Raw genomic sequence first — 24,185 nt, forward strand, 5'->3', positions numbered from 1 at the left:
TGCCAAGATTTCATGATCTTTTACAACAGCAGGGAGGAAACCGTGGTAAAACTTAGCAATTCCAAAAAGGCAAGGAGAACAAACCCACAAAATATTAAGAAAAGTATTTCAACATTAGCTTTGATAAACAAGTTTAATAATCCACCACTTTACAGGACAGTTATTTAAAAGCTAGGCTTCAACAGAGAAACACTGTGATACTTAAAAGCCAGTTTTCAAAAATCCACACCTAAGCCTGAGATGTCAACAGCCAGGTTCGCTCAGTCTACCACGTACGGACCGAGAAGTTCAGAGTTGTGGTTCTGCTAAACACAAACACTGCACATACCGAAGCGAGCTGCTTGCTTTCCACGCTGTACTCTGGAGCGGGCCACCAGCGGCCCACAGGCAAAGCAGAGCCCTCCGTTTGATCACCACACCCTCGCTGCCCAGGTGACCCTTTCAGGAAGCACTCACATCACCTCACGGTTCCCATACGACCTCCAACAAGGTCTACTACTTGCCAATAAAACCGGGTTTCCCTACCAAAGAACAAGGCTATTATGAACAGATTCTGGGTGAAAAGCTCTCCTCAAGGAGCAATCCAGACCTACACAGAAGTTCCGGACCGTACACAGCTTCTTCCTTTCCGTGAAACACAACACATGACTGCACAGCATTACCACTCTCCCCCCTCCAGACATGAGAACAAACACCACAAATGAAAAATAAATGTGTTCCCTATTCCCAGGAATAATTTGGGAAATTTAAACCAAATAAGAAAAAATAGAATTCTATTTATTGTTTGCTCCTTGGTTTCAGAGAAGTTAAAACAGGTGTCAATAAAGACACAGACTTTTTCTTCTATGAATAAGAGAGTAAGTCTGCTACGGCCATGCAGTTGGGCACTGCGATTCCTGCCCTTTCCATCATATTAATCCGAGCCAGTTCGGACCTGACCCTCTAAAGAAGGAAGAGGAATCCATGTTCGGAAGGAAATGAGTTTCAAAAAGCCCACATCTTTCAAGTTTCTGAAGGGAAGAGCAAGGATCTTCAGTCCTATCGGTGCTTGGAAGAAACGGCGTGCCCAATTTGCCAACCAGTAGCTGTCCGGAGGCCGAGCTCAGCACCATCAGGGGCAGGTGAGGCGAGTGCAGCCGCTCACTGAGGGCAGCCTATCTGCCACCGCTCGCACCGAACACACCATTAACAGTCCTCTAGCCTGAGTCCCCAGAATAAATCACTTTAGCAAAAACAAGACTAAGAAAAAGTATGAGAGGTGAGGCATAGGCCTGGGGGAAGGAGCAATTACCGACCAGGCATCAGCGGGTGGGGAAGCCTCCTCTATGGGTACCTCCACGCCCCCCTCTGAAGCCACCCCTCTCACCCCGAAAGTTAGTTCTGTTCCGCTCTCTGCCCCTTTCTCCTCGGCCCGCTGAAGTGCCTCCTCTTCCTCCTCCCCGTGGAGCACCACCTCCACGGTCAGACTTGGACTTGGGTGGGGGGGACTTGGGCCGAAGTCTCTCGATCTCTTCGGTGCAGCCGGTCAGGTGCGAATTCGGAGCTGTGAAGTATGAAGAGTACGTTTCTGCATTGAAATTGCTGTTTGTGAGCGTGGGGCCTACGGTCAGCCAACCTGGGGAACAAAAGCAGAGTCAACAAAAGCAAGAACAAACTCCACGCTCCAAGGCCATTACTGTCTGTTTCCTAGTAAATGAGCGCTCTAGTGATAAGAGACACTTGTCCACGTGTCCCCTGTACTGAATGGAATGAAAAGGTCACCTCTGGAAACACCAGAGTTGTTGAAAAGTTGAGATTTTAGTTTGGCGTTTCTTTGGAGAAGGGCTTCTTTTTTTTTTCATTATTATTTTTTTTCTTTACACATGGCTATGGGAACATTCACACTGTGGTTTTGTAAGTCCCCTTCTCCCTCCTTCCTACTTGTTCTTACACCACCGCAATGTTTTCAAGCCCCTCTGAGACCAGACTAAACCTGATCAGTAAATTCATCTAGTTTAAAAAGACCATCCTCCGCCTCCTTCTCCCCTTTTTAAAAGGCATTTAAACTTGGGTTAGATAATTTTGTCTCCAGAAAGCAGCTGTGACAGCGCACATAGGAGCACAGCATGCTGGAAGCACAGACCTGGAAACACAATAAAATAACGATTCCATTGAAGCCCACATGATATGAAAATAGAGCCTAAAGAGTTAAATTAACCTGTCTATGCGCAAACATTCAGGGGGCTCCTCAGCTACACCAAGTGAATCAAGGCAGGCAGACATTTAAAACAAGCACATTCCTTTTCATATTATGAGCTAAAGTAGTTTTCGGACATGAAGTGGGACTCGGACCACTTAACAATATCGGTGGGAATTCAATTTTCAGTTGTATCATATATTAATGAAGAAAAACGTAGCTTAGTGACTCAAAAACATGCTTATAAGGAAAAGAAGAATTTAAAAAAAAAAAACAAACCAATATCATTGCTCTCTTTACCTTGGGAATTTATGTAACATTTACCTTGCTTCCTGCACATTAAAAAAAAAAAAAAAAAAAAAAGGGGGTGGGGTGGCGTGGTTTAGGACTTCATACTTCACAGCGCACTGTGAGGATCTGTGATGAGTACAGGATTTGAAGTATGTAATGCAATTCCAGGGTGACCACCACATTTAAAAAATACAAAAGCTGAATCAGACTAAGCTGACCCTGTGGGACATTAACGCATGAGCATTCACCCGCAGCGGCACTGAAATAATACCCGAACGTCTCTTTCTACAGAACAGCCCCCTCCACACACAGACACCAGAACAGCCCACAGAACTCTGAGTGACATCAGCATTGACATTCAAGCCAAAGGCCAGTCAAAGAATAAGAACGGCCAGTTATCACTGCTCCATAGTTGTATGAGCAAGAGAGAAACAGCACCTTGAGATTTATTTAGGTAACCTGTTACTTGCAGCTTGCACACTGTTATACATCCTACTCCAACTGCAGTAAAAAGAGTAAGCACGTTTTTTTTATAGCATTCAGTACTGGCATTCACGTGCAGCAGCCCAGGCCATGTGTCTGTTTCTCTGTCATCCAAACTATTCACCTGTACGTAGGGGAAAGCAGCGTTACACAAACTTGCTGAAGGAACCTAAAGCAATCGCAGCCATAGCACCTGCCCCCACATCCCTGCCACCTGTTTCTGAAAAGGGCCTCTGTTACCAGCAATCACTCAGAGACTGACAGTATCCATCAGCCCCCAGAGTACGACTGCACTACCCATAACATGAGGTATAGAGTCTGTCAGCTCCAGCACTCCTTGGTAGTTGAAAGAAAGAGGACTGCTGAGCTGTATTTCACACTAGGCTTTCGTGCAGGAACATCACTGACAGCAGACACAAAAGTCTAAAAAAGGTGTCAAAACAGATTCTATTCTTCTAGTCTCCATTTTCCTGCAGTGAAAGTCCTTCATCACTTATGCATGATAAATTGCAAGGCCTGACCATCAAAACAAATAAAACGCAGCTACCTTCCATCTGATTCATGTATTTCTACCCATTTTTTTTATCATGCCAGCTGCAGCATCCACTGTAAGACACTGCACCTTCAGATACTGGCAACAGGACCAGCACTAAGCTCGCGGGGATTTAAAATCAGTTTAGAGACAGAAATCATGCTCCTGAAAAGCATAACCACATGGCACATGGGGGAAAAAAGTAATTTCAGCTGAACTTTGTTATACCTGCTGATGAATTAAACACAAACAGGTGAAAACACTGGTTAACCAAAAATTATTTTCTGAAAAAAATGACAGAATTGATAGTTGTCATAGACTTTCCAAACAACAGTTCTATGACTGACAGATCCTCATGTAAAACAAAAAAGCACCTCCCTGAGATCTGCTGTCTGACCTATGACACACACAGAAACTTCTTTAAGACACCGATACAGATTTTGCAAGACAGAGAATTCTGCTACACTGTCTTGCACGTGAGACATTTCAATTTTTAGAGCTAGTGTAGAGTTTACTTCAATATTAAGTGCAAAAATAAAAGTTTACTAGAAAGGAATAATTCAGAAGATTAACCTAAAAGGACAGAAATTCTACATTTCAGTATTCCAGCAGAAAACAGAATAATTTCAGCATTTATCTTCAATTAGAACATGGACAACACAAAAGCGTAAAGGTCTTATTGTTTGAGCAAGTATTTACTTCTAAAAATGACTATTTATAAACCAAAACTTAACAGTAAGCAACATTAAACTAGATTTGTGACTTGGTCTTGCTCCCAAACATAATAATAATAATAATATTAGGAATTATAACCTAACTGTGATATCACTTCTATACGATGCTCCTGCAACACAGGCTCAGGATTCACCGTCAGACTGAGATTCTGGCGGAGAAAATACGCATGTGAGATCTTTAGCTCTAGCAAAACTTTCTGCTATTTAATCACGAGAGACAGAACATTACCCAGAGCAGAAGTCACTTTGCTACTGTCACAGCGCTGGGAGAACTGTCAAGTGATGCCACAATCCCTCTATTGCTGAACATTAGGCTGGTTAGTTATCTGAACAGGAGGGTGGGAAACCTGGGAAATTTCTCCGTCCAGTAGATTTTCTTACTCCTGACTAGAATTCCACAATGGAGCAGTCACCAAGAAAGCTCACCTGGCTTTCTGTGGTATCAGAATCCCGTGGTGGGGGACATGGGGTTATAGGCAGAAATGCAGTTACTCAGCTGGTGCAAGTCCTGGCAGAAGAATCATGCATTAGGATTAACCACTACTGGCAGCTTCTGTCAGAACCCATCAAGTGGTCTCAGATGATGGAAGAGGGTTAATGAAGTAAATTAAAATTTAAGTGTTTGATAGAAAGAAACTTAACAGGTACCTGGTCGAATCGTACTGTCCCTTCCAAAAAGGTGAAGGCGGCGGCGGCCAAGGCAGAAATGCTCAATGATGTGAAAAATCTCTACAGGTTTTTCTATGTTGCCAATTTCAGGCTCTTCTGTGATGATGAGGTCAATATCAACATTAGCATGGATGAAGTCACCATCTGTACTGCGACGCACCGTTCCTTTAATGCCCATGAGGCAGTGTTCCTGCACACACACAACACAGAAGAGTACCTGTCACATGCCACACATACTGCTACAGCACAGGTGTCCATGGTTTGAGCACAATGGAGAGAAAAGGAAATTCCAGGCAGAGTAGATACTAATCTTATACAGAGAAAAGTCTAAAGCATGAACTAGAAGAAAGGAACAAGCTGGAACTACCCAAAGTGCCTTTTGAAAACAAAGCAGAAAGTAGTTTCAACCGTCTGGCTTGATAAACTACACTACAGAGTGGTAAAACTCAAATGGAAGCTGAGATATTTGGACTTCCTCAGTTACAGCAAAGTTAGAGCTCCAAGTTGGAAAGGCTGAGAAATCACCACAAGGAACAAGTACAAGGTACGGCATGAGTGATGGACTAGCTCCTCATTATGATTAATGCTTGCAGCACCATTATGATCCTAACTTTAGTCATACAAATACTTTTCAGAGTTCTCAGTCATAAAACAGCCAGTCGGTGAAAATAAAATGTACTCTTTCAAGTTGTACCTCTGTTACAAAAGTAACCTTCACCCTCAAGATTCCTTTCTAGAAGATATCACTGCATTCAAAAAAGTAAAATCACTATCAAACTGTCAACGCACTCTCAGTCAACTCCATCAGCATTCATTCAAAATGTTCTTTTAACCGTAAGCATGCATTGCCTTCCTTTCCTCTGAAACACCGTAGATAAATTTAAGTGACTAGGATTTAGAATCTATGAATGAGGAATCACCGTAATTGGTACGGGATGAAAAGAAGGTTCTACATACTCATTTCAGAGTTCTGTTTCTGGGAGTATAAAGCTCAGATGAGCTATTTCCCCCAGTATCATAAAACACTGACTCGTTCAGCACCACCAGACAGGTCTAAAAGAAACTGCAGACGAGAGTATGTAGGATCACTTCCAGATTTTTGGCAAGGGTTTTAAGAGCGAGCAAATAAATACAAAAGGCAGAACAGGCGACCTATCAAATCTGTGCAGCTGGTCAGCTGCACCCAAGCAACAGGCTTTCCATACCTTAAGTTTAACTAAAGGATACTGCTAAGCAAATTGCCCATCAAGCAAAGCCTCCTAAATCTAGTATTCAGAGGAATAATCCAAAACATTTTGTTCCCGTAACACATGGAATGCCATTCGTTACTACCTTAGACACTACAACAGGTGGCACAGCATAAAGCGTCCCTCTAAAGAGATGCCTAAACTAAACATAGTAAGATAGCATTTGCTGGTGTAATCACTGGTAAATACATCTTGCACAACAGACTATTTATTTAGTCAGAATAAGCTAGCTCAATTTTCAATGTTTATTATAGTGACCTCAGCCCAACCCTTGCTCAATAAACAGAGAAATTCTCTAATGATAGACATTATTCTCCTCCGTTAGACAAAGTCCCCCCCAAATCCTCCTGTGTTACTTTTAACCTCTCCCTCGTAAGTAAGCTGCACATATTTGCAATACTATATGCAATCAACATGCGGTATTTATACTTATAAATGCTTGTAACTCATGGAACACTTTCAAACAAACTTCAGATTAATGCAAATGCAAGTCAAAGAAAGATTCCAGAAACCTTAAAGGGAAGTTTATACTCCTAAAAATAGTAAAACCGAGACGGGGTTGAGGATGTTTAATACTAAGGAACAACTAATCGATGCGGAAGAAGACCTGAGGTTAGTGACACTTCAAATTATTAAACTGTCAGCCAATGGTCTGTTTGCAGTAAAACTGCCACGGTTTCACCCACATATATACCCAAAACAATTCTTCATGAACCCTGTCTACATTTTTCTAAGTTTTTGATTAATGTACATTTAAGTCTCTTATATCAGAATACTTTTTTTTTGCTCTGCACCTTCTTCAATAAATATCCTCCAAAACACATCATTTAATTTAAACCAAGCTGACCGATTCAGTCACTTGTGCGTTCCTATTGTTTTCAGGATGTCAGGAGATGCTGGCTGAACAATGGTCCCTCAGTCCTCTGTCTTGGTCAAGCTCTGGGCACACACCTGCACGTGTGCGTTCAGAACCATCAGCCAGCCTTCCAGAGCTATTTTTTATGACCACACCTATTTATAATCTACGGTTTTAAAGAATTCTTTTGACGTTAGATTTAGTCAAATTCTGCTGCTAAGTTAGTTCCATCCAAAACGGCCTCCTCCACCAGCAAGTTTTCTCCTCTAATCTGGAAAGGAGCTCACATTTCACACAAAAGTGATTAACTAAGTAGTAAGACTAGCTGCCTACTTAATCATTCACCCATAACCAAAACATCCCAGAAGTCAAAAACATTGCAACGTACAATAAAATTTTCTATTCAGTTTCCATCTTCCCTCTCAGGATTTCACTCTTGTTCCATCAATCAATGAACCCTCCTCAGCTGCCTGCATTTCAACAAGGCTCAAAAGAGGATTACAGAGATCAGAGATCTGTAACAGAATTTACCCAGCAGTGCTAAATGCAAATGAAACTTCTATACCTCACACTGACTAAAGTCAAGAAGGGGACAGAAGTTCAGCGTTCAGCCTAGGAATATGTTTATTTCCATATAGTGTGCTTTGCAGAACAGAACTCTGAAGTCTTCGTGTCTGCTCTCCCAAAAGCAGGTCCCCAGCTGCCGCGGAGCACCAAGTGTTACATTAAGCATCAAGAGACAGAATGGCAACAGAGGACAAATTGAGCCAAACCTTTACCTTGGTTCTTTGGAAAACAGCCTTGGGGTCTAGAGTCTTGGTCTTTCCAGGATTGTTCTTATTCGTTTTAATCCAACAAATGTCCTCACATCTTCTGTAACCCCATTTGCGCAGACACTAAATATTATAAACAGATAAAACAGTTCACGCTACACCAAAAACTTCAGTAACCTCAACTGAACACTCATACAGGTACTTGATTTTTCTTAAAGCATAGCTAGAAGAGAAATTTGTTATAAATGAATGAAACAGTTTACTGGCATGACTGTACTATGTTTTGTCAAGCTACCCACACACAAAATTAAAAAAAAGAAAAAGAAAGAGGCTTATGGGCATATTGACTTAGCTACGTATGACACACACACTCCTTCTATTTTATTTTTTAAATATCTAACCACTGCACAGATCCCCTAAGGAACTATGTGTGCATTTTTAGCTAGTGACACTTAACCTAATCAAAATTAGTCTGAGCAATGTCGTGATCAGCTGCCTTGGCCCTGTCTCCACTAATACACCTGCGCTCTGGTAGTTTTTCACATCGATGTAAAATTCTATAAATGGGAAGATAAATAGCCAAAAGCCTTTGCTACCACTTTGTTGGGTTTCCTGTATTTGTAACAAAACCCCAAACCACCAAAACATACACCAACAAAAAACCTACTCGCTTTCATGACTTTTTAATACTTAACTCCTCTAAGTGTCATCTTGAAAAGGGAGGGAACTGGGCATCAAGGACTCAAGCTCATTTCGCTGTTGCTGTGTTCAAGAGCTGCCCAGCTACTTGAGTGTGTCTGTGACCAAAATCAATCTGAAACAGCCACTTTAACCAGCCTCAGAATGAAAAGCAGCTAATGCAAACAGATTAGTAACTACACGTCGTCCTTTAACACATGCCGTATTGTTTTAACAGAAAGCACTGCTCAAACTAATCAAAAAATGTGTCAGCACAGCAAAAGCCAGGTGGGAATTCTTATTCCACCACCCCCAACACAAGCGGTGCTACTCTGGCATACGGAAAGATTACTCTAAAACTCCAGGACCTTATAGGGAAGTAAAGCTTTGTGGAGTTCACCAAGAGTAAACCTACTTAAACTCCAGGTGTTTTCTGAAAATAAGCAGTGCTACAAAACCAATTTTATCTCACTTTATGAAACAGTAGCACCTTTCTACTAGCATGAATATTTCTGGCAGAAAACTATTATGTCTTCTGTTAAAAAAAAATAATGTTGCACATGCACTCAACACGGCAACCTGCTTGCATCAACCAGCCAGCAGTACGGCTCTCTAGACCATGCAGAGCTATGCCTCCTCACACAGGCACAGCAACTGTATCTAAACAGTTAATCCAAGCAGTAAATTAAGTTCATTTAATCCACTTAAAATTATATATCCTCTACCATAGTAACAAAACATGTCTCAGCAGCTACAGTTGAGAATTCTATGCAGAAAAAGTCAACGATAAAAATAAACTCTTAAGCCTGTCCCTGATAAATTGAATTAAAACATCATCTTACCACTCGGCCAAGATCCAGACCCTCGCCTGAACCACACCACAGAAACACAAATGACCTTGGGGCTGCAATTTCTTCAATTTCCAATTTCATGATCTAATAATAATAATAAAAAACCAAGTTTCTGAATTAAATATAAATCACCAATTATGTTGGGAAGAATAATTACTAGGTGTTGAAGCATTGTCACAGAAACCATCAGGAAGCCCTTTCATTAAAGATGTTAGCCTGTATACCATTTATGGCCATCCTCTTAAAAGTGTTTTCCAGACAGTATGTTGTAAGGGTTACCTTATCAGTACCCAAGTGCATGTTTTCAACATAGCTGATGACTGCCTTAATTACTCTCTTTAACAGAAATTTTATCTGCATAGACAATTCTAGACTTAAAAGATTAATGCAACCCACATGATTTCTCTCCTCCCTGCCTCCAAACCTCTGCTTCATTTTATCATTCCACTGGTATAGCAAAAAAATCTAGTAACAGCGCAATAATGCTCTGTTTCTTTTCAGCCCCAAGAGTTACTTACATGAAGACACATCATAAAAAAGAACAGCTTAATTCCTGTTACTGTACAGGAAAGACTTTTTCTCCCCTTTCACTTTCAGGAAAAAAGCAGCAAGAATTTATCAGGACAGTGGCTCAACAATGGCAAATGAGTAACATTCAGGATGCAGTAACTTCAGATGCAAAGCATCTGTTACTCATTACAAGTTGAAAAGATTCATCTGTAACTCGCTAACACATCAAATCAAGCTTCATTCAGTGCCACTGTGAAGAAAAATAATGCATGAGAAGCCATTCTAAGAGAATTACTGTAACTCCCAACTAAGAGGATGACTCCTGCCTCCAACACTCGCAGTTTTCCTGTCAGGATGGACTGTTTTTCCCCACTGGGCAATGCTGCCAGGCACCATTTTTGCCTGATGTAACAGACTGGTTAACACAGAAGCTTCCTTAACCTGTAGTTACCTAGTCTCTTATCACAGGCACCAATACCTTTGTTTTCAACTTCATTTCTCAAAGGTGGATTGAATTTTCTTCTCAAGATCCTTCAGTTTAACTGATTCTGAAGCCCTGCATGTGCATGCTTCAGCCTAAGGACAAACTGCATCTAACAGAACACAGCCAAGATAATCTCAGTAACAACTGCTTCAATCTACTGATTCACTCATGGGATGACAAATCTGCTGCCAATGCAGCCACAAGTCCTGCATGCCTTTCAAAGGGGGTCTCTAAATGACAGGTATTTATTAGCTCTATATTCCCACCCATACGCCTGAACCTAAGAATGCCTGATATGGTTATGCGAACATTTTTAAAATCAGCTATTCCTCTCTACTACAGACACGTGTTTTGTTGTGGTGGGTTGCTTGGGTGGGGATTTTTTTCACTTTGTGGTTTTTTATGGGTTTGTTGTTGTTTGATTTAAATGAATAAAGTGTAGCTACACCGCAGAGCCAGTTTAATTATAAAGTTTTTTTATTCATTGCCCAACTGGAGGAATTCTCCAGTTCTATCTTTAAGACAGGCTTTGTACCATCAAATTGTCATGCTCAATGACATGCAGCACTTCACAGCCTCCAGCCCTCACCTTGCTTTTCCAGAGCTAACTTTATTGAAAAAGATGCCAAATGGAGTTACTTATCAATACATCTTGAGTGTTTCCTTCTTTACAAGTACCTACATGCTACAGAAAGAACTTAAAAATCCTTTCTCTAACTCAATTCTCTAAATTTTAATACCTTTGTATTGAATAACAGCAAGGGAGTACAAAAATACAAGAAAAGAATTCCACAAGTAAGGCTTATCTATTTTGTTAGGCTTCTCAGGATTACAATTGGTTTGACTCTTAAAATTTTCTACCAAACCAATACTTTGGTGAAAGAACGTGTGTCAATGAAGCGTATTCACCTACCCTTTTGACTAGAGGACCAGCATCTGAAAAAGCACACTTTAAACATCTCTTTGAGAATTTCAAGAAGCAAGGGAATATTTACTATGGCTATCTGAATTTCAGCAGCAAAACCCAAACAGGACAGAAATATCAGGAATCTGAGGGTAGGGAGAAAACCAACTATGATTAGACTTAAGTTTTCAACTAGGCTCAGGGAGAACAAAAAGGTGAATGTAATTCATCGAATTCCTCCAAAAAAAAAAGTCTTTTTAACACAAATAGTGTAGGCATGCATGCAATATAAAACTTTGTTTTTGTAAGAATCTAGACTTCTCTTAAAAAAACCAAACTGACAACCAAAAACAGATCCCATTTTTCCTTAAAACACATCTCTAAAATGTTTTGATACCAAAATAAATCCTCAAACTATTTGCTTAAATAGATGTATGAAATCCTTTTCACAGCAAGAAAACCACTTACATCATCCCAAGTCCAACATTTTTCATTGGCAGTAATGCCAGTCTCTCGGTAGTATTCTTCCAGTGGTGGTTCCAGGAGAATCACATCAAATTTGGACTTCAGTTCCCTAATATCAAAAGCTTCCAAGTCTGCTTGTAAGTACCTGTTTAAACAAAAGACAATATATTGCTTGGGCAAGTTGTAACAGTGAAAATTATACTCCACACAGCACTTCTGCGTAGCCAGTTAAGATTCGGGTCTCCTGTGTAGCTAACATAGCACACACGCACTGAATTCAGAGGAGATGCATAATGCATTCTTACTGGGCCGGATGCTGTTGCATTAGATTTTTGTTAAAGTACTCTTTCTCAGTAAACACTTTTGAGGATTCTAATTTAGCAAGCAGGAAACAGATGTCCACACAGACCATACAACAATACCTAGTACAGAATCACTGATTTTTCTGTACATCCATGGACTATATAGGAGAAAACATCAACATTTAAGAAGCAAAATATTCGCTGCCTGGCTAACAGACTTCTATTTTGCTTCACTTTGTAAAGTGGCATAATTTTAGAATTGCCATTTAATATATGTTATGTTCAGAAAATACTGAATACTGGAGATGGGGTTACTTTTCATATAGTAGAAATATATTTCGTTATCCCTTGTAACAAAAGCACAATTCCCACACACGTTAATTTTATTAAATACACACTGAAATGCACTCTTACAATTGGCCTCCAGTCCCACACCAATCACTGCTGTATCACTATCAAAAAAATTACGCTGCCCTCCCCTCAACACCCTTAACTTTAAAAAATCTGATTAGCAGACCACCAGCTCCCCCTTCCCAAGAAAGCGTCCAGAAAAGATTATTATGCCGTAAGTGCATTGTGTTATCAGAAGGCAGCATTTAATTACTATTTTTTCCTCTTTCATGCTTTAAGGCTAAGAATGGCAAAATGCATCTAACTTCAAAATAGCAAGTTGAGTTTTGCAGTTTGCATCTCAGTTGTTCAGACAACTATTTCAGAGTTGTTCATGTGACTGTCATGGAATCTTGCTATTTTACTTGGTACAGATTAGGACTAGAGTATCTTAAAAGCATTAAGTTCACATTCAGAGGTTCAAATTCCTGGGAGTAAAATGCTGCATGCTGTCACTGTGTCTAACGTTCAGCAACAACTCAAAAGTAATACAAAGTAAGTAGGACAAGTCACTTCCAGCCAGCCTAAGCTATTTTTGGTCTTAAACTACAAAGTAATATCTGATTAATGGACAATAAGATAACAGCTGAACATTTTACAAAAAAAAAAAAAAAAAAAAAAGATGCTACAAGAACAACTGAAGTTATACTAACAAGCCCGTTTTTAAAAGCTTTTCTTGTTACTGTAAACTACATGATCTCATGAGATTCATGACCATATGATGTTCTTTTAGTTACCAAGTTGAAGCCTGCAGCCCAATCAGTTGACAGTTCTCCCTTAAAAACCAAGGCTTTAGATACTATATATAATCACACACTGGAAAGAAAATCTAGTTTATACACTATATTAAACATCTAGATTAAACTAACAAAACCAAACGGATCTTATTCTTCTGAAGTTTCAGTTGATTAATTTGTATATACAAACAGAAACAGAAAATGTAAATTCTGAGCAGGTGCTAAAGATAGAGATTTGCAAAGCAGACAGCTAACTTCAAACAGGTCTGGAGAAGAAAGGCATTTTCCACAAGAACACTTACATGGGAGGAGTGTTAGATTTAGATATCAGCTCATCCTTCAATCTGATGAGCTCTCTAAGTTTTGGATATTCTTCAAACCTATCTGCTAAGCCTAAGAAGAAGAAAACATGAAGTTAACAACTGCTTAAGAGAGTAATTCTGTATCAGTTAAGCATTGTCCAGTATTCTGAATAGGTCCAAATGTTAATACTTAGCCTCATTTTAATTCTTGTTACAACAAACCAAACCCTCCAAAGCAGTTTTTTGTTCAGTACTTTACAAAAGCCTCCTGCCCTCACCCAGCTAATCAGACATTACTAAATGTAGTGTCTATGCTCTCATCTCCTCTGGAGCGCTACAGTGATCAGAAGTTCACAACTCCTTTTATCAGAAGGAAAAAGTCTTTCATTTAAACTAAAAGTGCCAGAATGATGAAAGTTACTTTGTTATCCTCCTCCATCCGTAAGTTTATATGAAGATAAAATTAACATTCATTTACAGAACACTCTCATCTAACCTTTGAAGATTATTTCTGAGGTGGCAGCTGGGGTGTGGCTGGCTCCCTCAGGCAACCCTCGTATTGAGATTTGGCACTCTGGTGTCAGTCATGGAAGTCTGAATACATGTATATTTATTTACTGGGTTCCTAGACTTAGCTTTAAGATGTGAGGTTTAAAACACTTCATATGTACAGAATGCAAACAAGAGAACCCTAATTAGGTTTTGTGCGGCAAACTTTTTTTAAAAAAGAAAAAAAAAAACAAGCGAACTTCTCAGTACATACACTCCCCCTTCATAAAAGCATAGGCAGTATGTTCGTTGTTATTGTCAGCAGTAGGCTCAGCACAAACCAGAAAGGTACCGCTTGCACCTCCCAAGCAGTATCAGTTCAGCTTTAGTAGGATTTATTTACAAAGCCTCATGTTCATTTACATTTACAACTTTAAATAGTACTAATCCAGGGGGGGGTGGGGGAGAATGGACCCCTGCCAAACACACAAACCACCCAACCCTTCATCTCTCTCTATACTTTAATTCAAACTTCTGAACTCTCAACCGTAGCATCACACTGGTAAAGCACAGTTCTTTGAATCTAATATTATTATCTCTTACTACACGTGCATAAAACACTCAAAAGTTATCTTCATTCTTTTCCTTAAATACCTAACATCTTAAAAACACCACTGTGTTCTTCCAATTTCCACTGCTGTGTTGCTTCCAGCCAGTGCAAGTCAAATACTCCTGACCAGAAGAAGCAGAAGCCAGTCATCAGCAGCTAAGAAACAGACACAAAAGAATTTTCAACCAAGATTACTTCAGCCGTTAAACAAACAAACCAAAGCAAAACCCTAGGTCTCTTCCAACAGCAACATCAAAAAAGCTGTAACTGGCTCTTCTGGAACCACTACTTCCCTAGAGCTTTTTGCAGAGTCACGCCCAATTATGAGGCAGCACCTAAGCAGAGTCCTGATTGTCATGTAGAAAACGTACGCTAACCATACGCTAACCAATATGCAACTAGACATACCTCATCTCTAATAAAAGGTCTAGACTAACTGCTGCCGCCACGTTCCTTTCCGTATTAACACTCGTACAACAATTTGACCTGCCCCTTTCAAATTCTTTATGCAGCAGAGAAGTCAGAGTAACATGGGCTGCTATTTCTTTGTACTCATTTCAAAGAACAGAGTATAACTATTTTAAGTATGTAACTGAAGCACAGGTGCTTCTCAGATAAAGACATAACTGAGACAAAACAGCCCGCTCTTCATACTGAACATCCAGATCGATTTCACGGAAGCATCCATGAAACACAGTGAGGAAAAAACTAGCTGCCTCAATAAGCAACAAAACCTCTTTGGGCTGGCATCATTAAACACAACATACTTGCCCTGACCATCTTAACCTTGTTAAAATTCAGAGAACTGTTGCAGAAAATTGCAGAGGGAGATGTCCTGGGTTTTTAAAACGCCAAGTAACTACCAGGGACCCATTCTGGGAAACAGGACCAAAGGGTACGTTAGTTTTAGAAATACTAAACTCAGACCTAGTAACATAAGGTTTCAATAACAAGTTCAGCAATGGCTCGATGAACATGAACTTAAAAAATAACATTTCTCTAAAGTCAGTAATACGTTGGACCTTCTAATAAGTTGTCAGCAGTTACATACTTCAGCTGGTAAGTATTATCCATATTGCTTATGGAATTAAATGTAAGTCTCTTCCATACTTTACATGTTAAATGCATTCTTGGAGGCAATTCAGTCCAGGAAACAGCTAAGCAGTAATTCAGTTATTCAAACTTCCAAAGGTTTCAAGATCCGCTTGCTAGACTTATCTACTGGAATCAGTAGAGCTTAGTTTTGAAAAATCTTCCTGGTTAACTACTTTCTAATAAAACCAAGAATAAGAGCAGCCTGGGCATTAATCACCTCCTAACTGGCTAAAAATGAAGTATTTTATATGAATTTATATATTGATATGAATGCACACAGAGAGACAAAACTATGAAGTATGTGTGTATCTGCATTTCCCAGTAACTGTAAGGAATTGAAAAGGGGAAGAAAAAGAAGTGCTATCACATAAAATGAGTTATCTTCAAACAGGAACTATGGCATACCAACATCTCTGATGAAGTTCTGGGGTCTGTGTCCTGTATCCACAAAGTGTTGGCAATAATCGTTGTGTGGATTTAAGCTCTGAGTACCCTGGAGAACAAAAGGGAGTTCAGTGAGAGCAACAGAGAGGTAAATGGACATACACACACTAGATGTGTAGTCTGATAAATGAGAAAGTAACATTTTTTTTTTTTTCAACATGCCCTTATAAGTTACGCAAGTCAAGACCATCATTGTTTTTTACTTCCAAATATGACCCGCCATTACTATGGCTCACTGTAAGTTGACCCAGAGCTTTAGTCCAATCAATGTATACAATAGTTACAGTCTTATCTTTCACAGAGAAGTTCCATACTTGTGAGTTCCAGTCAATCACTTCATCCTTTAAAGCTGTATTTCAAATACCGTCAATTGCAGAACTAGTTTAACACAATTATGCCAGCTTTGACTAAATTTCTGACTGCAAGAGCAGCTCACCTTAAGGAAGGTACTAGAATCTTTGTAAATCTCTTCTTCATAAGGCAGGTTCTCTTCATCTTGCTGCAGCTCTACTTCATCCTTGGAAACAAAGCAGGTGTTACAGGTATGCAAGATCACACTGTTTCTCTCATTATGATTCTGCTTCTTACGGAAAGAAGCGGGCTGTCTACAAACAGAAGTCTCCTATAACAGTATGACATGAATGGCTCCAGCTCCAGTTTTGGGGGTTGCTGTCAGGTGGTGTGGAATTACTTATTCCCGAAAAGGTCTGCCTCTCTCATTAATGAGAACAGTGTTACTGGGAAAGAATAAAATAAGAAACCTTTCATTTCTAGACCCTGACAGTGTAAACACTGTTTTAAAAAGTATAAACTTTAAAATTTTGTCCCCCAACAATTTCACTCCTTGGACTAAGGCAAATGGTATCTTTTGTTGAAGTTCTGTAGCAGAACCTTTGAACGTTTCACTCAGTCACCTTCTACATTCCAACCTTGGCAAGTGAAACTCTCTTCTCTATAAAAATCTGTCAAAGTCCACATTTTGCAGAAACAGCACATGGTACAAGGCAGTGTTTCATTTGGACTGTCCTTAAAATTAACTTTAAAATTCCTATTTTGTAGTCTCAAAAGTTTTAGAAAACGGGACTTCTATTGCAATTTTTGCCCCAGTTAGTGCGTCACCAGCTGTTCATTTTTGCCCCAGTTAGTGTGTCACCAGCTGTTCATTTATCAGATTTCTGAAGATTCAGGGATGTATCACACTGACACTCAACATCCAACACAGAACTCAGAGAACAGAAACAGAGACTCACTTCTTCATGTCACTTACTATTTTCCCATTGTTCTTGAAACAACCCAGTATATATATTACATTTAATTAAGACTGAAGAACCACTAAATAGTATCATCTACCATATCTTAGTATGATAGTAGAATGCATATGCTCTTTCATACATTACTGATTGTAACAGAAATCTTAAATCAGTTAATATAGTGCTTCATGTGAGAAGAAAAGCAGTTTCAAAGCTGAAATAATAATAAAAAACCACCAACACATTTTTAGCACACTGAGATAAAAGGAAAGATGGGGAACCAGATTTCTCACAGAAAAGAGCAAAACTGCTCCCCCCAACATGTATCTTAAATCAAAAGACACAGAGAAGAGGCTATTATTACTGCCGCATTTACGCTATGCTACATAAGCTGCCTGAATGCAGTATGAAAACATAAGTGCTCTCCCCATTCGGATCCCTCTAGCTGTTGGAAATAAGCTCAGTCTTCTTTTGAAACTGGAGCTTTGCACCAACTTCTGAAAGGCCTGCTGTGATTAACATGTCACAGATTCCCCTTCCCTATTATACAGGTGAGTAACTTACAGAGATAGAGGGGGTTTTTTTTGTTTAACCAGACCAAAAAGAGAAGGATTAGTAACAGGAACAGCAACAGTGTTTACAAGGAAAAGGAATGAACAGCAGACAAGCAGCAGCAGCAACTGTTACTCAGGGGAAAAAAAAAAAAAGGCTGAAAGCTTGAGTTTTACTGAAAATTGCTTACGCCGTCATAAGTTTACACCTGTTTACCCTCTTCCATCTTCCTCTAAATCTTAGCCTTCTGATGATGTGCACTTGTTAGATACCTACTTCAGAATCATTCCAGTTCTTCTTATGCCTTCATAGTGATTAAAAGAAAAAAAAAAAAAAGGGGGGGGGGTGTGAGGGGTGTCTGTTGGCTACAAACAAAAAGCCCACACCACCAACTTCCAAAGGGAAAAGAACACAAAGCAGAGACAGAAAGAAATTAACAGTAACACAAGACCCTAGGTTCCTGTACATTAATCATCCTTGTTTTCCAAATCTGGCATGTTGTTGCTGAGTTAGGGAAACAAAAACTACCCACAATATTCAAGCATACAGTTTTTTCAAATAACTAGAGATACATTAAGCAATTGTCATGATTCAACTAAGTAAGATTTTCCCAGTTTCCAGAACAACAGCATGGAAGCATCCCAAGCTCGCAGGCCACTGCTTGCCGAAACAAAGTAAACCAGGGCTGTATCAAATTAGGCTGGCGGACAGCAAAATCAAACCACATGTGTTTTTGTACTTCCTACAAAGTTAAAACCCCAGAACTCTTGGCCACAAAACACTGTTGATACCAGACACACAGGTTCAAGCAATTGAGTAAATTCACCTGGGGATGGGGAGAGGTGGAACAATAATCACAACTCTCAGAAGGCTACGAAAAGCCTGGCCATGGCAGCATATAATCTAGTCCCATCATCTGTCACTTCCAAATACAGACCAAGGAGCTCAATTAGCCCTAGTACAACCATTACAGTCCACAAAAACAAGACTACTGTAGAAGTTCTTTAAAACCACTGCTCAACTTTCTGACCTTAAAATACCCGTTATTCATTTTTGCCAATAATGCGTCTCCTCCCCATACCTCCCACCTCTACTGTTTGCAATGCAGAGTCAGGCTCCAAGAAAAGTCAAGCTGGCAGCAGGACGCTTGACAAGCACCCTTGCTGCCTTTTATTTTCGTATCAGCCTGATGCTTACTAAGAACTGTCACTATAAATGTTACACTTATTCTACAAAAAAAAAAAAAAAAAACCAAAAAGAAAACCACAAGACCAATAAATAAAAACATAGCTTTTTTTTTTTAGATTACAAGATCTGAATTTTTTTTTAAGATGAAAAGAACCAGATGTTCTTAACCGGCTGAGAAGATTAACATACTTCGTCTTCCATCTCAGAAACTGCTCTCACACTTCTCCCATATAATGAAAAAGTCAATGTCACTGTTCAGCCTTCTCTCAAAGCACCAGTGTAAGGCATTTAAGTGTCATCAGCTCACTTCACTTTCCACTTGGAACACTAGAAGCTGACAGAAATCCTCTAAAATACTCAACTACGTATGTTTAAAGGTTTCATCTCCACACCCACACCCCCTGCCCGTGCAGACCTTGTGCCATCACACTGCACCACAGTAACAAGACCGTTGTATCTTCATGGTAACCCATCTGTTTTGCTGATTGACTGGATACCAAGCAAAAATGAACTCCAAATCAAATATAAAAATAAATGCAGTTTATTATATTAAAATATGACATAGGAAAATAGTATGCAGTATGATAAAAGGGAACAGTGCTAGTTATTATGCAAGGTATGATAAAAGAGCAATGGGAGCGAAGCACCAAATCATTCCTGCGAAGTGTATCAGAGGCTAAGAAAAGGGCACATCACTGATTACCCCCCCCAATACCCCTGCCCAGGCCCACACTCTGGCTGCGCAGCCCCGCTGCAGCTGGCATCAGGAGTCTCTTGGTAACTGGGAAATTCCTGCGTGGTGCATCCACCCATATGTGAGGCTCCTGGCCCAGTCCTGGAGCCTGCACACCTTTACACTCAATGAAAAACAACAACCAGTTTACACATACACTCAATTTTACAATTACAACATTACACTCGTGTATGCAAACTTTTAAGTTTATGCCCAGTGCAGGAGTGCACTGTCTCATGGTTTGTAAGGTTCACACATGCCAGGGATGCAGCCAGACACCCAAGTGTGCTGGTGTTACCACCGTGACACAGCTGCACGCAGTATCTGTTGTCTGGATGGCCCTGCCCACATCTCACTTGTTCAGGGGGCTCAGGACAAACCCCACCTGCTCATTAAAGTTGTCCTTGAGCTCCCTGTCCAAGTTAAACAATTTCTAATTAAAGACAATTTTTTTCCATAAGCAGCAATCAATTTAATAAACTTTCACCACACCATCTTCACCAACAATTATAGCTAGATGCTTGCGCTCCAGCTAGAGCGGTTGAGGTTTGAGGACACACTCACTTCCACCAAATCTGAAGTCAGGACACAGAAATTTTAAACCACTTCAGAAGGTTTAACTGATACCATCACGTAGAACCCAACACTGCACGTCAGGGTTTCAGAAACATATGAGTGACTTTGCATTGGAAATACTTACCTGTAATTTTTCTACCAAAACTGGCAAACTTGCATTATTTGTCTGCAACACTAACAGCTAAGTCTATTATTACTTTTGTCTAAGGAGTATTAAACAATCCAATAGGGCCTGATACCACAAAGATCTAGATTTTTGTATTAGTTCATATTACAAGACTAAATTTAAACAGGCTCAAAGCACTAAGAAAGAAGTTAACATAAATACAAATGGGATTTTACTAAGTTCTTACATCCTTGCCAATAGAGAAGAATTAGCAATGTCTGCAGAAAACAGCTGGTGGAAGACTCCACTATAGATGTTCTACTTGCAGGTTTCAAGTTTCTCAAATAGATGTTCTACTTGCAGGTTTCAAGTTTCTCAAATCTATTCATCAGCTCAACTGACGGTCCAAGTCAGTATCATTACAATATTCTTCAATTTCAACAATGTAAGAAGAGTCTGGCCACTCGCAAGGGGTTACAGACCACCCTGGGGTAAGTCTTCTCCATGCTAATGGAGAAGGCGTTATGGATAAGATTCATATGCTTTGTCAACTGAAGTGACTTATCCACATCTATTTCACAGAAAAAAAATCAGTTGTTTAACCACGTACTTTGTGAATGAGTAAAATAAACTGATAGGAAGCATCACTAATGTGAGCATAAAAACCCCAGCTCACAAATAGTGCATGTACTCTGCAAATCCCTTCTTTGCGATGGCACCTTAACTGGTTTGCTAAACAAGTTGTACAGACTAACACTTAGCATGTTAAAAAGAAGTTCTGTCCATTTACAGATACCTTAAAATTCAGTAATCGAAAAGTGTCCTGTCATACTTTTTGTTTCAGTAAGACATAAAATAGACATTATTACTGAAAGATTTATAAACCTGAACGCAAATGTGTGTTCACACTACCAAGGCCACATATTTAAAAAATAACTATTTTTAGGTATCCATGAGAATAGCAGACATTGCATTATGTCATAAATCACTGACCTTGATTCTACTTAAATCACAGAAGCAAGGTTATCAGGACAAGGAGAAAAGGAAGAGGGAGGACATATATTGCAACAAGATCACAAAGCAGATCAGAAAGACAGCTGTATCACAACCATGTCTTTGACCTCCTTTCCTTACCACTCACATTAGCCAAAAGATCACATTAGATATGAAACAGGAAATCTGTCAAATAGCTCTTGGATAAGCATTTGAAAAATGAAGGGCATGAGAGTTTGACAACCACTCATTCTTCCATGACCATGGAGGCGTTTTGTTTTGTTCTTTAGAACTGAACTTTTCCTGGCTACTTTGGACACTTCAAGCATAGCACAAACCAAGCCTCTGCCATTCCCTTAGAATCCCTTATTTGTTCCATTCCTCCAGAACCGCACTCCTTTGCGCTTAACAGGCAGGTCGGAAGACACCCTCAGCCTCCCTGTACCTCATCCAGTGGCCCATGCCTCTTGCTAAATGCAAGCTTTTCTTCTGACACAAAGAATTTCTGGTAAAGAGTTTTTATTTTCTTGTGTACCCAAGCACACATGCATTTTACCACTTCGGCCCACCCAAGACAGCCAGTCACAGCACACTGCCATTCCCTGTAAGCGCTGTCACTTAAGCCCACCTCCTCCCAGGAGCAGCACTAAATTAAGCCTCCATACATTGGGTTCTGGTCCATGTACAGTTCAATGCACCTAGGAGACATTTGAAGGCAAGCACTTAGTGTCTATGCTCCCTCTCCTAGGTATCTGCAGTAGAAGACGTCAAGGGAGATGCCACTGAAGGACATATATTTTAAAGTATTGATACATATATGTTTTTATTTATATGCACCCACATACTGTATAAGTCCCTCAGAGACACATGAACACCAAACAAAAGTAACTGTTGCCTTTTTTTTTTTCCCCTTACCTTATACTCTTCAATCTCTTCCTCATCAGCCTCTCCCTCATCTGGGTATTTGCGTTTTGCATTTGGTGCAGAAGTATCATAAGCGGCCCTAAAAGTGTCCAAAAAAAATTCCTCATATAAGACAATTTCTCCCTCCGGAGAGAGCATTTCAAAAATCTCTCATAATCTGACGACTACACGTTTCTGTGACAGGTTTGAAATTATTTTGAAACCTTGTATATGAGAAGTTGTTCCTCTCTCAGTATATTTGAGACCAGCACAACTTCTCAAAGACAGGTCTTCTGAAAAGGTACCTCACTGTGTGATTTCTCTGTTCTAAAAGGTACAACTTATTTTAACCAGTCGTACCTCTACAAAACGAAGTCCGCTCACACAAGAAAATTGCTATTAAATTTGAGAATAAGCACCAGCTACTGTGTCCTGGACGTGTCTGTTGTTCTGTAAGAACTTTTTAACAAAGTTTCCCCGTAACTGCTCTTGGCAAGTGTCTAAAGGCTCTAGGCCAATGCGGGTGGCACAGCCTAACCTCACACCTCAGTCCTGCTCCACAGTAGCTTTTTAACACAGGAAGCAGAAGTTAGCCTTGATTTCCAAACTGCTACTAGAAGCGAGTGACTGAACCCCGCTCCCCTCATCTGAAGTTCAGATCCAAGTAATTAAAGCGATTTTTGTCACCAAATTGTGCATTTTTAAAATACACGGCAAGATTCCCGAGTGCTCTCTGGAGCGCGATCTCCTGCTATTCCCAAGGCTGGTACCGCCGCCGCCCCGACTCCCAGCAGGAGCTGCCCAGCGGTACTGACCGGCACGTTTCCCGCGTCTCGGCGATCTCCCGCTGCTCCTCCTTGCTGTTGAGCACGGCGCCGATGCTGTCCGCGTTCTCTGCTCCTAGCTGGACAGGGGCACGGCCGACCGGCCCGCGGTTACCGCCCATCGCCAGCCCCAGCCGCAGCCGCCCCAGCCGCAGCCACCCCACCGCCGCACCCCAGGGCCGCTCGTCAACCCTGACCGGCCTCCCCCCGCCAGCGGCCCCCCGGGGCTGCGGGGCCTGCCCGAGCTCCCCGCCGGGGCCCGCCGCAGGACGCCTCCCTCACGTTCCCGCCGGGCGCCGCCGCACAGGCCCGGCCCGCCGCCCCCTGCGGAACCGCCGCGCCGGCGGCCCCCTCGCCGCGGGCCCCGGGAGGGGGCCGGCCCCGGCCGCTACCTGCTGCGCCAAGAGCTGCCGCCGGAGCTTCTGCCGCTCCCGGATCTCCTGCAGGCGGCTGTTCATCGCCGCGCAGCCGGCCGCCGCCACACCGCCTCGCCGCGCTCCCGCCCGCGCGTCACTTCCGTCCGCTCCGCCAGTGGCGCGGCGCCGTGGCGCGGCGGCGGCCGTGTGGGCTGCGGGCGGCGGGGCCGGGCGTGCCGTGCCCCGGCACGGCACAGCAGGGCAGGGCAGGGCTGTGCCGTACGGCAACCCGCTGGCTCCGGGCTGGTGGGAGCCGGCCCTCCGGGCTCCCCCGGAGCACCGCAGCAGGCCGCTTTCCTCTTTCCGTGCCATTTCAGCGGCTTTCCGGTAGAGATGTGAAATGCATCGCCGTTCAGGCGCTGCACGGTGAGGGTCCATCTCAGGGCGCCCTGGCAGCAGCTGAGCACAGCCATTGGGGAGCCCCCCTCAGCCAGGCCTGCCCTGCCGGCACCCCCTCGCTGCCGCAGTGCCTGGCGCGGGGGCCCGGCCCCAGCTGTGCCCAGCTGTGCCCTCGGCATCCCCCCTGCGGCCGCCGCGCAGCTCCTACCCGGCGCTCGCCCTGCCACAGCCCTCGCACCCCGGCCCGGTCTCCCCCGGCGATCTGCAAGTCAGCCTTCAGGCT

At 41.6% G+C, this 24,185-nt stretch overlaps 1 protein-coding gene and 1 long non-coding RNA gene across 2 annotated transcripts; one reads left to right on the top strand and one right to left on the bottom strand.

Annotated features, from left to right (window-relative positions):
• Nucleotides 1-114: 114 nt before the first annotated feature.
• Nucleotides 115-23,717, bottom strand: METTL14 (methyltransferase 14, N6-adenosine-methyltransferase subunit). The gene is made up of 11 exons (XM_055701037.1): nt 23,540-23,717; nt 23,139-23,227; nt 22,336-22,423; nt 16,459-16,539; nt 15,984-16,071; nt 13,385-13,475; nt 11,657-11,798; nt 9,282-9,374; nt 7,768-7,884; nt 4,865-5,075; nt 115-1,615 (listed from the first exon to the last, which is right to left on the bottom strand). Exons 1-11 carry the CDS (start codon nt 23,603-23,605, stop codon nt 1,302-1,304), a joined length of 1,380 nt encoding a protein of 459 aa, XP_055557012.1. The 5' UTR covers nt 23,606-23,717; the 3' UTR covers nt 115-1,301.
• On the top strand, nt 17,090-22,324 carry LOC129735289 (uncharacterized). Its single transcript, XR_008730712.1, has 2 exons — nt 17,090-20,755; nt 20,791-22,324. It is a non-coding gene; the product is annotated as an uncharacterized LOC129735289 (long non-coding RNA).
• Nucleotides 23,718-24,185: the final 468 nt, after the last annotated feature.

This window comes from Falco cherrug, chromosome 1, assembly GCF_023634085.1.
Source record: "Falco cherrug isolate bFalChe1 chromosome 1, bFalChe1.pri, whole genome shotgun sequence".
Lineage (NCBI taxonomy): Eukaryota > Metazoa > Chordata > Aves > Falconiformes > Falconidae > Falco > Falco cherrug.

Coding starts and splice junctions, on each gene's coding strand:
- METTL14 (XM_055701037.1), bottom strand. CDS start 23,605: ATGAACAGCCGCCTGCAGGAGATCCGGGAGCGGCAGAAGCTCCGGCGG. Junction 22,424..23,138: donor GAGACGCGGGAAACGTGCCG/GTCAGTACCGCT, acceptor GGACACTTTTAG/GGCCGCTTATGATACTTCTG. Junction 7,885..9,281: donor GTCTGGATCTTGGCCGAGTG/GTAAGATGATGT, acceptor TATAATATTTAG/TGTCTGCGCAAATGGGGTTA.